Source organism: Bombina bombina, chromosome 7, assembly GCF_027579735.1.
Source record: "Bombina bombina isolate aBomBom1 chromosome 7, aBomBom1.pri, whole genome shotgun sequence".
Lineage (NCBI taxonomy): Eukaryota > Metazoa > Chordata > Amphibia > Anura > Bombinatoridae > Bombina > Bombina bombina.
In genome coordinates, this window is record NC_069505.1 from 569,943,501 (window position 1) to 569,960,824 (window position 17,324).

Consider the following 17,324-nt stretch of genomic DNA (forward strand, 5'->3'; position numbering starts at 1 on the left):
ATGCGTCCAAGTACTCCACAGCGTGGCTGGCAAGAAAGGGTATAAAAGAAGAAAATCTAATGACATGGCCTCCTTGTTCACCTGATCTGAACCCCATTGAGAACCTGTGGTCCATCATCAAATGTGAGATTTACAAGGAGGGAAAACAGTACACCTCTCTGAACAGTGTCTGGGAGGCTGTGGTTGCTGCTGCACGCAATGTTGATGGTGAACAGATCAAAACACTGACAGAATCCATGGATGGCAGGCTTTTGAGTGTCCTTGCAAAGAAAGGTGGCTATATTGGTCACTGATTTGTTTTTGTTTTGTTTTTGAATGTCAGAAATGTATATTTGTGAATGTTGAGATGTTATATTGGTTTCACTGGTAAAAATAAATAATTGAAATGGGTATATATTTGTTTTTTGTTAAGTTGCCTAATAATTATGCACAGTAATAGTCACCTGCACACACAGATATCCCCCTAAAATAGCTAAAACTAAAACCAAACTAAAAACTACTTCCAAAAATATTCAGCTTTTTGGGTTCATTGAGAACATGGTTGTTGTTCAATAAAAAAATTAATCCTCAAAAATACAACTTGCCTAATAATTCTGCACTCCCTGTATAATCCCTGCACCATTGGTTCAGCATACAAAACTGGAGAGGTCTCATGTGAAAACGAGCAAAAGGGATCGCGTCTGATGCAGCAGTCATGAGACCTAGAATTTCCATGCACAAAGCTACCGAAGGGAATGATTGAGACTGAAGGTTTCGACAAGCTGAAACCAATTTCAGACGTCTCTTTTCTGTTAGAGACAAAGTCATGGACACTGAATCTATTTGGAAACCCAAAAAGGTTACCCTTGTCTGAGGAATCAAGGAACTCTTTGGTAAATTGATCCTCCAACCATGTCTTTGAAGAAACAACACAAGTTGATTCGTATGAGATTCTGCAGAATGTATAGACTGAGCAAGTACCAAGATATCGTCCAGATAAGGAAATACCGCAATACCCTGTTCTCTGATTACAGAGAGAAGGGCACCGAGAACCTTTGAAAAGATCCTTGGAGCTGTTGCTAGGCCAAACGGAAGAGCAACAAACTGGTAAAGCTTGTCTAGAAAAGAGAATCTCAGAAACTGATAGTGATCTGGATGGATAGGAATATGAAGATATGCATCCTGTAAGTCTATTGTAGACATATAAATGCCCTTGCTGAACAAAAGGCAGAATAGTCCTTATAGTCACCATTTTGAATGTTGGTATCCTTACATAACGATTCAATATTTTTAGATCCAGAACTGGTCTGAAGGAATTCTCCTTCTTTGGTACAATGAACAGATTTGAGTAAAACCCCAGACCCCGTTCCAGAACTGGAACTGGCACAATTACCCCAGCCGACTCTAAGTCTGAAACACATTTCAGAAATGCCTGCCAAAAAATCTTCTCACAGGCGGTCTTACCTTGAAACCTATTCTGTACCCTTGTGAAACAATGTTCTGAATCCAAAGACTTTGAATCAAATTGATCCAAACATCTTTGAAAAATCGTAACCTGCCCCCTACCAGCTGTGCTGGAATGAGGGCCGCACCTTCATGCGGATTTGGGAGCTGGTAAAACTTCTGGAATAACTACATGAGGTTTAAAAACTGAATTTAAACGCTTATTAGTTTTAATATCAAGAGGACTAGACTCCTCCATATCTAATGCAATCAACACTTCTTTAAGTAAAGAACGAATAAACTCCATCTTAAACAAATATGAAGATTTATCAGTGTCAATATCTGAGGCAGAATCTTCTGAACCAGATAGATCCTCATCAGAAATAGATAAGTCAGAATGATGGCGGTCATTTACAAATTCATCTGAAATATGAGAAGTTTTAAAAGACCTCTTACGTTTACTAGAAGGAGGAATAACAGACAGAGCCTTCAGAATAGAATTAGAAACAAATCCTTTTACATTAACAGGAACATCCTGAACATTAGGATGTTGAAGGAACAACAACAGGTAATTGAATATTACTAATGGAAATATTATCTGCGTTTGATAGTTTATCATGACAACTAACACAAACTACAGCCGGAGGAACAGTTACCAAAAGTTTACAACAAATGCACTTAGCTTTGGTAGAACCGACATCAGGCAGCGTCTTTCCAGAAGTAGATTCTGATCCAGGGTCAGGTAGTAACATCTTGCAATATGTAATAAAAAAAACAATAGAAAAAAAAACAACATATAAAATTATCAAATTCCTTAAATGGCAGTTTCAGGAATGGGAAAAAATGAAAAACAAAACAAGCCTCTAGAAACCAGAAGAAACTAAAAAGTGAGACTGAAATAATGTGAAAAAAACTGGCGCCAAGTATGACGCCCACATTTTTGGCGCCAAGTATAATGCCCACATATTTTGGCGCCAAGAATGACGCCCATATTTTTTGGCACCAAAAAAAGTCCGCAACACACAAACGTAAAAAATGATGCAATCACGTGAAAACTTCCGGCGTCAACTATGTACTTGTACTTGTGCAAATGCACCGATACTTAAACCGATAGCTCCACTTGCTACCCATATGCTATCTTGTGGTGTTTTTTTCAAACTGCATGTTCCCATTTCATTTAAAGCTGGAGTGAAGACAAAACTAAAAATTGTTTACTACTGTTCTGCCAATAAAAATTGCTGTTATTTGTATTATTGTAGGAGAGATCACTGTACCTGATTCAGACAAACCCCTGAAGTACTTGTCAGTTAATAAACTGAGAGATTTCCAGCTCTGGCTAAAATGGCCCAAAAATATATTTCTGCCCCATGCAGTAGTGTGGAAAGTTGAACCTCCTTACTGATAGCAAAAACAGACTTATAGCTGAACATGCAGAGATGCTTCTGTTCTGTTCCTTAAAAAGAACTTGCCACTAACTTTTGAAAAAATATTCTAATTGCTAGATTGCCTTTTATACTGCTACTTCTCATCTTGCACAATTATGGTTAAAACATACTGTACTCTGAGGAACATCTTAGCTTATATAATTGCAGGAAGAGTACTCATAGGAAAAATTAAGTTAATCCCAATGAACACTCATCCTGCAATTATAGGACTAGATTTAGATTACATTCGATTGGTAAGCTTTATCAATGCTCTGTTCACATTTTCAACTCCATAGCCTTTAATGGAGTAGGACGTGTAATGAGAGCATTGGTAAAGCTTACCAGTGAAATGTAATCTAGCCCATAGTGTTGTTCACCATGATTAAACAGTATTCTGTTCTATTTTTTACTGTATGGCACTTTTGGTTGGTTGCAATTTTATATTTGTTATTTATTGTTGTTGTTAATATATTTTATTGTAATATTTTTATTTCTAAACATGTTCTGTGAACTTTGTGACGAATAAAACCTGTTTTATTATTTCATAATGTCGAGTTACAGTCCTTCATAATTATAAAGAAGGAATCTTAAATAATTAGTCTGTATTGTGCTTGGTAAACTGTCACATGACATAAAAAAAAAGTATCGGTAATTGGTATCGGCGAGTATTTGAAAACAAGTATCGGTACTTGTACTCGGTCTTAAAAAAATGGTATCGGTGCAACCCTAAAAATCATTTTCCTCTCAACAGAATTCTTCATCACTTTCCGCTAGAGAGTAAATAGTACAAACTGGCACTATTTAAAAATAACAAACTTTTGATTGAAGATATAAAAAACTACAAATCTAACACCACATTCACTTTACCCTCCCGTGGAGATGCTACTTGTTAGAGCGGCAAAGAGAATGACTGGGGGGCGGAGCCAGAGTGGGAGCTATATGGACAGCTCTGCTGTGTGTTCTCTTTGCCACTTCCTGTAGGGAATGAGAATATCCCACAAGTAAGGATGAATCCGTGGACTGGATACACCTTGCAAGAGAAAGAAAGTTTATTTTGGACTAGACTGTACCTTTAAAGGGATAAGAAAGATTAAAACAAAATTTATGCTTACCTGATAAATTTATTTCTCTTGTGGTGTATCCAGCCCACGGATCATCCATTACTTGTGGGATATTCTCCTTCCCAACAGGAAGCTGCAAGAGGATCACCCACAGCAGAGCTGTCTACATAGCTCCTCCTCTAACTGCCACTCCCAGTCATTCGACCGAAGACAAGCAAGAGAAAGGAGAAACCATAGGGTGCAGTGGTGACTGTAGTTTAAAAATAAAACACACCTGCCTTAAAATGACAGGGCGGGCCGTGGACTGGATACACCACAAGAGAAATAAATTTATAAGGTAAGCATAAATTTTGTTTTCTCTTGTAAGGTGTATCCAGTCCACGGATCATCCATTACTTGTGGGATACCAATACCAAAGCTATAGGACACGGATGAAGGGAGGGACAAGGCAGGTGCTTAAACGGAAGGCACCACTGCCTGTAAAACCTTTCTCCCAAAAATAGCCTCCGAAGAAGCAAAAGTATCAAATTTATAGAATTTTGAAAAAGTATGAAGCGAAGACCAAGTCGCTGCCTTACAAATCTGTTCAACAGAAGCCTCATTCTTAAAAGCCCATGTGGAAGCTACCGCTCTAGTAGAATGAGCTGTAATCCTTTCAGGAGGCTGCTGGCCAGCAGTCTCATAAGCTAAGCGTATTATACTCCTTAGCCAAAAAGAAAGCAAAGTTGCCGAAGCCTTTTGTCCTCTCCTCTGTCCTGTGTAGACAACAAACAATGCAGATGTTTGACGAAAATTTTTAGTAGCTTGTAAATAAAACTTTAAAGCACGAACCACGTCAAGATTGTGTAAAAGACGTTCCTTCTTTGAAGAAGGATTAGGACACAGTGACGGTACAACAATCTCCTGATTGATATTTTTATTAGATACCACCTTAGGTTAGAAAACCAGGTTTGGTACGTAACACTACCTTATCGGAATGAAAAATGAGATAAGGAGAATCACATTGTAAAGCAGATAACTCCGAAACTCTTCGAGCCGAGGAGATAGCTACTAAAAACAAAACTTTCCAAGATAAGAGCTTAATATGTATGGAATGCAAGGGTTCAAACGGAACCCCTTGAAGAACCTTAAGAACTAAATTTAAACTCCAAGGCGGAGCAACAGGTTTAAACACAGGCTTAATTCTGACTAAAGCCTGACAAAACGCCTGCACGTCTGGAACCTCAGCCAGACGTTTGTGCAAAAGAATAGACAGAGCAGAAATCTGTCCCTTTAAGGAACTTGCTGACAAACCCTTCTCCAATCCATCTTGGAGAAAGGATAATATCCTAGGAATCCTGACCTTACTCCATGAGTAACCCTTGGATTCACACCAATGAAGATATTTACACCATATCTTATGATAGATTTTCCTGGTGACAGGCTTTCGCGCCTATATTAAAGTATCAATGACCGACTCGGAGAAACCACGCTTTGATAAAATCAAGCGTTCAATCTCCAAGCAGTCAGCCGCAGAGAAATTAGATTTGGATGGTTGAAAGGACCCTGAAGTAGAAGGTCCTGCCTCAGAGGCAGATTCCATGGTGGAAAGGATGACATGTGCACCAGATCTGCATACCAAGTCCTGCATGGCCACGCAGGTGCTATCAAAATCACTGATGCGCTCTCCTGCTTGACCTAGGCAATCAGACGAGGGAGCAGAGGAAACGGTGGAAACACATAAGCCAGGTTGAAGGACCAAGGCGCTGCTAGAGCATCTATCAGCGCTGCCTTGGGATCCCTGGACCTGGATTCGTAACAAGGAAGCTTGGCGTTCTGGCGAGACGCCATGAGATCCAGTTCTGGCTTGCCCCAACGTTGAATCAACTGTGCAAACACCTCCGTATGGAGCTCCCACTCCCCCGGATGAAAAGTCTGTCGACTTAGAAAATCCGCCTCCCAGTTCTCTACTCCTGGGATATGGATAGCTGATAGGTGGCAAGAGTGAATCTCTGCCCAACAAATTATCTTTGAAACCTCCAACATCGCTAGGGAACTCCTTGTTCCCCCTTGATGGTTGATGTAAGCTACAGTCGTGATGTTGTCCGACTGAAATCTGATGAGCCTCACTGCCGATAGCTGAGGCCAAGCCTGAAGAGCATTGAATATTGCTCTTAGTTCCAGAATGTTTATCGGAAGGAGAGCCTCCTCCTGAGTCCATGACCCCTGAGCCTTCAGAGAGTTCCAGACTGCCCCCCAGCCCAGAAGGCTGGCATCTGTTGTTACTATTGTCCAATCTGGCCTGCGGAAGGTCATACCTTTGGACAGATGGACTTGAGATAGCCACCAGAGAAGAGAATCCCTGGTCTCTTGATCCAGATTTAGTAGAGGGGACAAATCTGTGTAATCCCCATTCCACTGACTGAGCATGCAGAGTTGCAGCGGTCTGAGATGTAGGCGGGCAAACGGCACTATGTCCATTGCCGCTACCATTAAGCCGATTACTTCCATACACTGAGCCACCGAAGGGCGAGAATTAGAATAAAGAACACGGCAGGAATTTAGAAGTTTTGACAACCTGGCCTCTGTCAGGTAAATCCTCATTTCTACAGAATCTATCAGAGTTCCCAGGAAGGAAACTCTTTTGAGAGGGGATAGAGAACTCTTCTTTTCGTTCACTTTCCACCCATGAGACCTCAGGAATGCCAGAACAATGTCCGTATGGGACTTGGCAATTTGGAAATTTGACGCCTGTATCAGAATGTCGTCTAAGTAAGGTGCTACTGCTATGCCCCGCGGCCTTAGGACCGCCAGAAGTGACCCCAGAACCTTTGTAAAGATTCTTGGTGCCGTAGCTAACCCAAAGGGAAGAGCCACAAACTGGTAATGCCTGCCTAGGAAGGCAAACCTGAGAAACCGATGATGATCTTTGTGTATCGGAATGTGAAGATAAGCATCCTTTAAATCCACGGTAGTCATGTATTGACCCTCCTGGATCATAGGTAGGATGGTTCGAATAGTCTCCATCTTGAAAGATGGGACCCTGAGAAATTTGTTTAGAATCTTGAGATCTAAGATTGGTCTGAAGGTTCCCTCTTTCTTGGGAACCACAAATAGATTTGAATAGAATACTTGCCCCTGTTACTCCTTTGGAACTGGGTGTATCACTCCCATAACTAGGAGGTCTTGAACACAATGTAAGAATGCCTCTCTCTTTATCTGGTCTGCAGATAATTGTGAAAGATGAAATCTTCCTTTTGGGGAAGAAGCTTTGAAGTCCAGAAGATATCCCTGGGACACAATTTCTAACGCCCAGGGATCCTGGACGTCTCTTGCCCAAGGCCTGGGCGAAGAGAGAAAGTCTGCCCCCTACTAGATCCGTTATCGGATCGGGGGCCAATCTTTCATTCTGTCTTAGAGGCAGCAGCAGGCTTCTTGGCCTGTTTACCTTTGTTCCAAGCCTGGTTAGGTCTCCAGATCGGCTTGGACTGGGCAAAATTTCCCTCTTGTTTTGTATTAGAGGAAGATGATGCCATGCTCGTCTTAAAGTTTCGAAAGGCACAAAAATTAGTTTGTTTGGTGCTTAATTTGTTAGACCTATCCTGAGGAAGGGCATGACCTTTTCCTCCAGTAATATCAGAAATGATCCCTTCAGTCCAGGCCCGAATAGGGTCTGCCCCTTGAAGGGAATATTGAGAAGCTTAGACTTTGAAGTAACGTCAGCTGACCAGGATTTAAGCCATAGCGCCCTACACGCCTGAATAGCAAAATCTGAGTTCTTAGCCGTTAGTTTAGTTAAATGAACAATGGCGTCAGAAACAAATGAATTGGCTAGCTTAAGTGCTTTAAGCTTGTCAAGTATATCATCCAATGGAGTTTCTACCTGTAAGGCCTCTTCCAGAGACTCAAACCAGAAGGCCGCAGCAGCAGTGACCGGGGCAATGCATGCAAGAGGCTGGAGAATAAAACCTTGTTGAATAAACATTTTCTTAAGGTAACCCATCCATTGGATATAGGAAAGCACAACTGTCCTCGACGGGGATAGTTGTACGCTTAGCTAGGGTAGAAACTGCTCCCTCCACCTTAGGGACCGTTTGCCATAAGTCCCGTGTAGCGGCATCTATTTTTCTGAAAACCTTTTAGGTATTGGAAAAACATCAGTGTAAACAGGAACTGCATAGTATTTATCCAATCTACACAATTTCTCTGGCACTATATTGGTGTCAGTCATCCAGAGTAGCTAAAACCTCCCTGAGCAACACGCGGAGGTGTTCAAGCTTAAATTTAAATGTTGACATATCAGAATCAGGTTGAAGCATCTTCCCTGAGTCAGAAAAATCACCCACAGAAAGAAGCTCTCCTGCCTCAGCTTCTGCATATTGTGAGGGGATATCAGACATAGCTACTAAAGCGTCAGAGTGCTCTGTATTTTTTCTAGCCCCAGAGCTGTCTCGCTTTCCTTGTAACCCTGGTAGTTTGGACAATACCACTGTAAGAGTATGATCCATAACTGCCGCCATGTCTTGTAAAGTAAACGCCATGGGCGCGCTAGATGTACTTGGCGCCTCTTGAGCGGGAGTCAAAGGTTCTGACACGTGGGGCGAGTTAGTCGGCATAACTTTCCCCTTGTCAGTTTCCTCTGGTGATAAATCTTTTAAAGACAGAATATGATCTTTATAACAAAGTAAAATCAGTACATTTGGTACACATTCTAAGAGGGGGTTCCACAATGGCTTCTAAACATAATGAACAAGGAGTTTCCTCTATGTCAGACATGTTTAAACAGACTAGCAATGAGACCAGCGAGCTTGGAAAACACTTTGATAAATGTAAACAAGCAAAAAATAAAAACGGTACTGTGCCTTTAAGAGAAACAAATTTTGTCAGAAATTGAAAAACAGTGATAAAAAGCAGTAAATCTCATGAAATTTTTACAGTGTGTATAATAGACTAACAGAGCATTGCACCCACTTGCAAATGGATGATTAACCCCTTAGTTTCAAAACCGGATCAAAAAAACGATATAAACGTTTTTCAACAGTCACAACAAACTGCCACAGCTCTGCTGTGGCCCTACCTGCCCATATAACGACTTTGAAAGGCACAAAAACCCTTTAGAGAGGTCCTAAGTGTTCAGGGGACTCCTTCAGGGAAACTGGATGTCTCAAGCTGCAAAATCTAATGCGCATTTAGGCGCGAAAATAGGCCCCTCCCAACCAGTATTCACAGTGAGAGGGCCTAACAAAAACTATCCCTAGGCAAAATCTAGCCAGCCATGTGGAAAAAACTGGGCCCCAATAAAGTTTTATCACCAATATGTATAAAAAAAACGTTTAAACACTTCCAGCAAACGTTTTATTTTTCAGTAATGTGAGAAAGTAATAAAAATATGATTACCTGTTACAGCAAGCATGATACTAGTCGTTATTAAATCACTGTAATCAGGCTTACCTTAAACAAAATCAGGTATTAACAGCATTTTCTAGCATATTCATTTCTCTAGAAAAATTTAAACTGCACATACCTCATAGCAGGAGACCCTGCACGCCATTCCCCCAGCTGAAGTTACCTCTCTCTTCAGTTATGTGTGAGCACAGCAATGGATCTTAGTTACAACCTGCTAAGATCATCAAAGACCACAGGCAGACTCTTCTTCTACTTTCTGCCTGAGGCTAAAATAGTACAACTCCGGTACCATTTGAAAATAACAAACTTTTGATTGAAGATAAACTAAATAAATAACACCACATCTCTCTAGCTACTTCCTTTCTTGTTGAGAGCTGCAAGAGAATGACTGGGAGTGGCAGTTAGAGGAGGAGCTATATAGACAGCTCTGCTGTGGGTGATCCTCTTGCAGCTTCCTGTTGGGAAGGAGAATATCCCACAAGTAATGGATGATCCGTGGACTGGATACACCTTACAAGAGAAATTAAACTTGCATGATTCCGAGAGAGCATGTAAATTTTAAGACACTTTTAAATTACTTCTATTTTCAAATGTGCTTCGTTCTCTTGGTATCCCTTGTTGAAAAAGAATATGCACATATCCTACACTAGTGGGAGCTAGCTGCTAGTTGCATTGGTGCCTGCACAGATTTGTCTCTTGTGATTCGTTAACTAGATGTGTTCAGCTAGCTGCCAGTAGTTCAATACTGTTCCTTCAGCAAAAGATAACAAGACAATGAAGCAATTTTGATAATTCCAAATCATGAAAGAAAATGTTCGGGGTTTCCGGTCCCTTTAAATTATTTATTATTAAAGCTTAAATTTCTTGCTCCCAATTTGGTCTTTGCAATTAAAAAGAAACTAAATATACTATGAATATAGACTGAGGGATTTTAGTTCCTTTTGACAGCAAGTAAATATAATTCTATATGCTCAACAACAACAAAACTTTTCTGCTTACCTTTCTTCCTGTGACATCCCACGGTGAATAGCAATTGCTGGGAAATTCTGTTCAACCAATAACTGAGCGAGAGCGATACAGCGTTGTACAGATTTGACAAAGATTACTACCTGAAAGATGGAAACAATACACTTAAGATGAAGATGAGACAATACACTAAAGATCAAGATGAAAGCAAAAATCACAACAAGGAATCAATCGGAACAAGATAAAGTGCAATGAGTGAGAACGGAATGAAGCTGTCTGTGTGTGTGTGGACAGAGAATAACTAAGACACATCATAAACTAATGATCATGAATCTTTGAGGGTGTGAACCCAATTAGTGATATTCAACAAAAAACAAAATTAAAAACAAATCTCTCTTCAATACTTTTAAATCTATTTAAATTAGAGATGTGCGTTCGGTAGTTTCAGTCACTGTTGAATGCGGGAGTAGGAATCTTTCTCTCTCTGTGTGTGTGTGTGTGTGTGTGTGTGTGTGTGTGTGTATATATATATCAAAAATATATGCTGCCAATGTTTGCACACTGTGAATGAAAGACCTAGAGATGGTGAAAAAAACAAAATGTATGCTTACCTGATAAATTTCTTTCTCTTGTGGTGTATCCAGTCCACGGGTTCATCCATTACTTGTGGGATAATCTCCTTCCCAACAGGAAGCTGCAAGAGGACACCCACAGCAGAGCTGTCTATATAGCTCCTCCCCTAACTGCCACCCCCAGTCATTCGACCGAAGACAAGCAAGAAAAAGGAGAAACTATAGGGTGCAGTGGTGACTGTAGTTTAAAAATAAAAAAACAGAATTTATGTTTACCTGATAAATTACTTTCTCCAACGGTGTGTCCGGTCCACGGCGTCATCCTTACTTGTGGGATATTCTCTTCCCCAACAGGAAATGGCAAAGAGCCCAGCAAAGCTGGTCACATGATCCCTCCTAGGCTCCGCCTACCCCAGTCATTCGACCGACGTTAAGGAGGAATATTTGCATAGGAGAAACCATATGGTACCGTGGTGACTGTAGTTAAAGAAAATAAATTATCAGACCTGATTAAAAAAACCAGGGCGGGCCGTGGACCGGACACACCGTTGGAGAAAGTAATTTATCAGGTAAACATAAATTCTGTTTTCTCCAACATAGGTGTGTCCGGTCCACGGCGTCATCCTTACTTGTGGGAACCAATACCAAAGCTTTAGGACACGGATGAAGGGAGGGAGCAAATCAGGTCACCTAAATGGAAGGCACCACGGCTTGCAAAACCTTTCTCCCAAAAATAGCCTCAGAAGAAGCAAAAGTATCAAACTTGTAAAATTTGGTAAAAGTGTGCAGTGAAGACCAAGTCGCTGCCCTACATATCTGATCAACAGAAGCCTCGTTCTTGAAGGCCCATGTGGAAGCCACAGCCCTAGTGGAATGAGCTGTGATTCTTTCGGGAGGCTGCCGTCCGGCAGTCTCGTAAGCCAATCTGATGATGCTTTTAATCCAAAAAGAGAGAGAGGTAGAAGTTGCTTTTTGACCTCTCCTTTTACCGGAATAAACAACAAACAAGGAAGATGTTTGTCTAAAATCCTTTGTAGTATCTAAATAGAATTTTAGAGCGCGAACAACATCCAAATTGTGCAACAAACGTTCCTTCTTTGAAACTGGTTTCGGACACAGAGAAGGTACGATAATCTCCTGGTTAATGTTTTTGTTAGAAACAACTTTTGGAAGAAAACCAGGTTTAGTACGTAAAACCACCTTATCTGCATGGAACACCAGATAAGGAGGAGAACACTGCAGAGCAGATAATTCTGAAACTCTTCTGGCAGAAGAAATTGCAACTAAAAACAAAACTTTCCAAGATAATAATTTAATATCAACGGAATGCAAGGGTTCAAACGGAACCCCCTGAAGAACTGAAAGAACTAAATTGAGACTCCAAGGAGGAGTCAAAGGTTTGTGAACAGGCTTAATTCTAACCAGAGCCTGAACAAAGGCTTGAACATCTGGCACAGCAGCCAGTTTTTTGTGAAGTAACACCGACAAGGCAGAAATCTGTCCCTTCAGGGAACTTGCAGATAATCCTTTTTCCAATCCTTCTTGAAGGAAGGATAGAATCCTAGGAATCTTAACCTTGTCCCAAGGGAATCCTTTAGATTCACACCAACAGATATATTTTTTCCAAATTTTGTGGTAAATCTTTCTAGTTACAGGCTTTCTGGCCTGAACAAGAGTATCGATAACAGAATCTGAGAACCCTCGCTTCGATAAAATCAAGCGTTCAATCTCCAAGCAGTCAGCTGGAGTGAAACCAGATTCGGATGTTCGAACGGACCCTGAACAAGAAGGTCTCGTCTCAAAGGTAGCTTCCAAGGTGGAGCCGATGACATATTCACCAGATCTGCATACCAAGTCCTGCGTGGCCACGCAGGAGCTATCAAGATCACCGACGCCCTCTCCTGATTGATCCTGGCTACCAGCCTGGGGATGAGAGGAAATGGCGGGAACACATAAGCTAGTTTGAAGGTCCAAGGTGCTACTAGTGCATCCACTAGAGCCGCCTTGGGATCCCTGGATCTGGACCCGTAGCAAGGAACTTTGAAGTTCTGACGAGAGGCCATCAGATCCATGTCTGGAATGCCCCACAGCTGAGTGACTTGGGCAAAGATTTCCGGATGGAGTTCCCACTCCCCCGGATGCAATGTCTGACGACTCAGAAAATCCGCTTCCCAATTTTCCACTCCTGGGATGTGGATAGCAGACAGGTGGCAGGAGTGAGACTCCGCCCATAGAATGATTTTGGTCACTTCTTCCATCGCTAGGGAACTCCTTGTTCCCCCCTGATGGTTGATGTACGCAACAGTTGTCATGTTGTCTGATTGAAACCGTATGAACTTGGCCCTCGCTAGCTGAGGCCAAGCCTTGAGAGCATTGAATATCGCTCTCAGTTCCAGAATATTTATCGGTAGAAGAGATTCTTCCCGAGACCAAAGACCCTGAGCTTTCAGGGATCCCCAGACCGCGCCCCAGCCCATCAGACTGGCGTCGGTCGTGACAATGACCCACTCTGGTCTGCGGAATGTCATCCCTTGTGACAGGTTGTCCAGGGACAGCCACCAACGGAGTGAGTCTCTGGTCCTCTGATTTACTTGTATCTTCGGAGACAAGTCTGTATAGTCCCCATTCCACTGACTGAGCATGCACAGTTGTAATGGTCTTAGATGAATGCGCGCAAAAGGAACTATGTCCATTGCCGCTACCATCAACCCGATCACTTCCATGCACTGAGCTATGGAAGGAAGAGGAACGGAATGAAGTATCCGACAAGAGTCTAGAAGTTTTGTTTTTCTGGCCTCTGTTAGAAAAATCCTCATTTCTAAGGAGTCTATAATTGTTCCCAAGAAGGGAACCCTTGTTGACGGGGATAGAGAACTCTTTTCCACGTTCACTTTCCATCCGTGAGATCTGAGAAAGGCCAGGACGATGTCCGTGTGAGCCTTTGCTTGAGGAAGGGACGACGCTTGAATCAGAATGTCGTCCAAGTAAGGTACTACAGCAATGCCCCTTGGTCTTAGCACAGCTAGAAGGGACCCTAGTACCTTTGTGAAAATCCTTGGAGCAGTGGCTAATCCGAAAGGAAGCGCCACGAACTGGTAATGTTTGTCCAGGAATGCGAACCTTAGGAACCGATGATGTTCCTTGTGGATAGGAATATGTAGATACGCATCCTTTAAATCCACCGTGGTCATGAATTGACCTTCCTGGATGGAAGGAAGAATAGTTCGAATGGTTTCCATCTTGAACGATGGGACCTTGAGAAACTTGTTTAAGATCTTGAGATCTAAGATTGGTCTGAACGTTCCCTCTTTTTTGGGAACTATGAACAGATTGGAGTAGAACCCCATCCCTTGTTCTCTTAATGGAACAGGATGAATCACTCCCATTTTTAACAGGTCTTCTACACAATGTAAGAATGCCTGTCTTTTTATGTGGTCTGAAGACAACTGAGACCTGTGGAACCTCCCCCTTGGGGGAAGTCCCTTGAATTCCAGAAGATAACCTTGGGAGACTATTTCTAGCGCCCAAGGATCCAGAACATCTCTTGCCCAAGCCTGAGCGAAGAGAGAGAGTCTGCCCCCCACCAGATCCGGTCCCGGATCGGGGGCCAACATTTCATGCAGTCTTGGTAGCAGTGGCAGGTTTCTTGGCCTGCTTTCCCTTGTTCCAGCCTTGCATTGGTCTCCAAGCTGGCTTGGCTCGAGAAGTATTACCCTCTTGCTTAGAGGACGTAGCACCTTGGGCTGGTCCGTTTCTACGAAAGGGACGAAAATTAGGTTTATTTTTTGCCTTGAAAGGCCGATCCTGAGGAAGGGCGTGGCCCTTACCCCCAGTGATATCAGAGATAATCTCTTTCAAGTCAGGGCCAAACAGCGTTTTCCCCTTGAAAGGAATGTTAAGTAGCTTATTCTTGGAAGACGCATCAGCCGACCAAGATTTCAACCAAAGCGCTCTGCGCGCCACAATAGCAAACCCAGAATTCTTAGCCGCTAACCTAGCCAATTGCAAAGTGGCGTCTAGGGTGAAAGAATTAGCCAATTTGAGAGCATTGATTCTGTCCATAATCTCCTCATAAGGAGGAGAATCACTATCGACCGCCTTTATCAGCTCATCGAACCAGAAACATGCGGCAGTAGCGACAGGGACAATGCATGAAATTGGTTGTAGAAGGTAACCCTGCTGAACAAACATCTTTTTAAGCAAACCTTCTAATTTTTTATCCATAGGATCTTTGAAAGCACAACTATCCTCTATGGGTATAGTGGTGCGTTTGTTTAAAGTGGAAACCGCTCCCTCGACCTTGGGGACTGTCTGCCATAAGTCCTTTCTGGGGTCGACCATAGGAAACAATTTTTTAAATATGGGGGGAGGGACGAAAGGAATACCGGGCCTTTCCCATTCTTTATTAACAATGTCCGCCACCCGCTTGGGTATAGGAAAAGCTTCTGGGAGCCCCGGCCCCTCTAGGAACTTGTCCATTTTACATAGTTTCTCTGGGATGACCAACTTGTCACAATCATCCAGAGTGGATAATACCTCCTTAAGCAGAATGCGGAGATGTTCCAACTTAAATTTAAATGCAATCACATCAGGTTCAGCCTGTTGAGAAATGTTCCCTGAATCAGTAATTTCTCCCTCAGACAAAACCTCCCTGGCCCCATCAGACTGGGTTAGGGGCCCTTCAGAGATATTAATATCAGCGTCGTCATGCTCTTCAGTATCTAAAACAGAGCAGCCGCGCTTACGCTGACAAGTGTTCATTTTGGCTAAAATGTTTTTGACAGAATTATCCATTACAGCCGTTAATTGTTGCATAGTAAGGAGTATTGGCGCGCTAGATGTACTAGGGGCCTCCTGAGTGGGCAAGACTCGTGTAGACGAAGGAGGGAATGATGCAGTACCATGCTTACTCCCCTCACTTGAGGAATCATCTTGGGCATCATTGTCATTATCACATAAATCACATTTATTTAAATGAATAGGAATTCTGGCTTCCCCACATTCAGAACACAGTCTATCTGGTAGTTCAGACATGTTAAACAGGCATAAACTTGATAACAAAGTACAAAAACGTTTTAAAATAAAACCGTTACTGTCACTTTAAATTTTAAACTGAACACACTTTATTACTGCAATTGCGAAAAAACATGAAGGAATTGTTCAAAATTCACCAAATTTTCACCACAGTGTCTTAAAGCCTTAAAAGTATTGCACACCAAATTTGGAAGCTTTAACCCTTAAAATAACGGAACCGGAGCCGTTTTAAACTTTAACCCCTTTACAGTCCCTGGTATCTGCTTTGCTGAGACCCAACCAAGCCCAAAGGGGAATACGATACCAAATGACGCCTTCAGAAAGTCTTTTCTAAGTATCAGAGCTCCTCTCACATGCGACTGCATGCCATGCCTCTCAAAAACAAGTGCGCCACACCGGCGCGAAAATGAGGCTCTGCTTATGCTTTGGGAAAGCCCCTAAGGAATAAGGTGTCTAATACAGTGCCTGCCGATATTATTATATCAAAATACCCAGATAAAATGATTCCTCAAGGCTAAATATGTGTTAATAATGAATCGATTTAGCCCAGAAAAAGTCTACAGTCTTAATAAGCCCTTGTGAAGCCCTTATTTACGATCGTAATAAACATGGCTTACCGGATCCCATAGGGAAAATGACAGCTTCCAGCATTACATCGTCTTGTTAGAATGTGTCATACCTCAAGCAGCAAGAGACTGCACACTGTTCCCCCAACTGAAGTTAATTGCTCTCAACAGTCCTGTGTGGAACAGCCATGGATTTTAGTTACGGTTGCTAAAATCATTTTCCTCATACAAACAGAAATCTTCATCTCTTTTCTGTTTCTGAGTAAATAGTACATACCAGCACTATTTCAAAATAACAAACTCTTGATTGAATAATAAAAACTACAGTTAAACACTAAAAAACTCTAAGCCATCTCCGTGGAGATGTTGCCTGTACAACGGCAAAGAGAATGACTGGGGTAGGCGGAGCCTAGGAGGGATCATGTGACCAGCTTTGCTGGGCTCTTTGCCATTTCCTGTTGGGGAAGAGAATATCCCACAAGTAAGGATGACGCCGTGGACCGGACACACCTATGTTGGAGAAACACCTGCCTTAAAGTGACAGGGCGGGCCGTGGACTGGATACACCACAAGAGAAAGAAATTTATCAGGTAAGCATACATTTTGGTTTTCTCTTGTAAGGTGTATCAAGTCCACTGGTTCATCCATTACTTGTGGGATACCAATACCAAAGCTTTAGGACACGGATTAAGGGAAGGACAAGGCAGGCACTTAAACGGAAGGCACCGCTGCCTGCAAGACCTTTCTCCCAAAAATAGCCTCTGAGGAAGCAAAAGTATCAAATTTGTAGAATTTAGAAAAAGTATGAAGCGAAGACCAAGTCGCCGCCTTACAAATCTGTTCAACAGAGGCCTCATGTTTAAAAGCCCATGTGGAAGCTACCGCTCTAGTAGA

The 17,324-nt window shown here is 42.2% G+C and overlaps 1 protein-coding gene across 1 annotated transcript in view; it reads right to left on the reverse strand.

The window, feature by feature from the left end:
* DDX39B (DExD-box helicase 39B) overlaps window positions 1–17,324 on the reverse strand; it is an 89,388-nt gene that overhangs the window by 14,078 nt on the left and 57,986 nt on the right. The window contains exon 8 of the mRNA XM_053721953.1: window positions 10,292–10,401. Coding sequence (XP_053577928.1) covers window positions 10,292–10,401 — 110 coding nt within the window. The remainder of the gene's footprint in view (window positions 1–10,291; window positions 10,402–17,324) is intronic.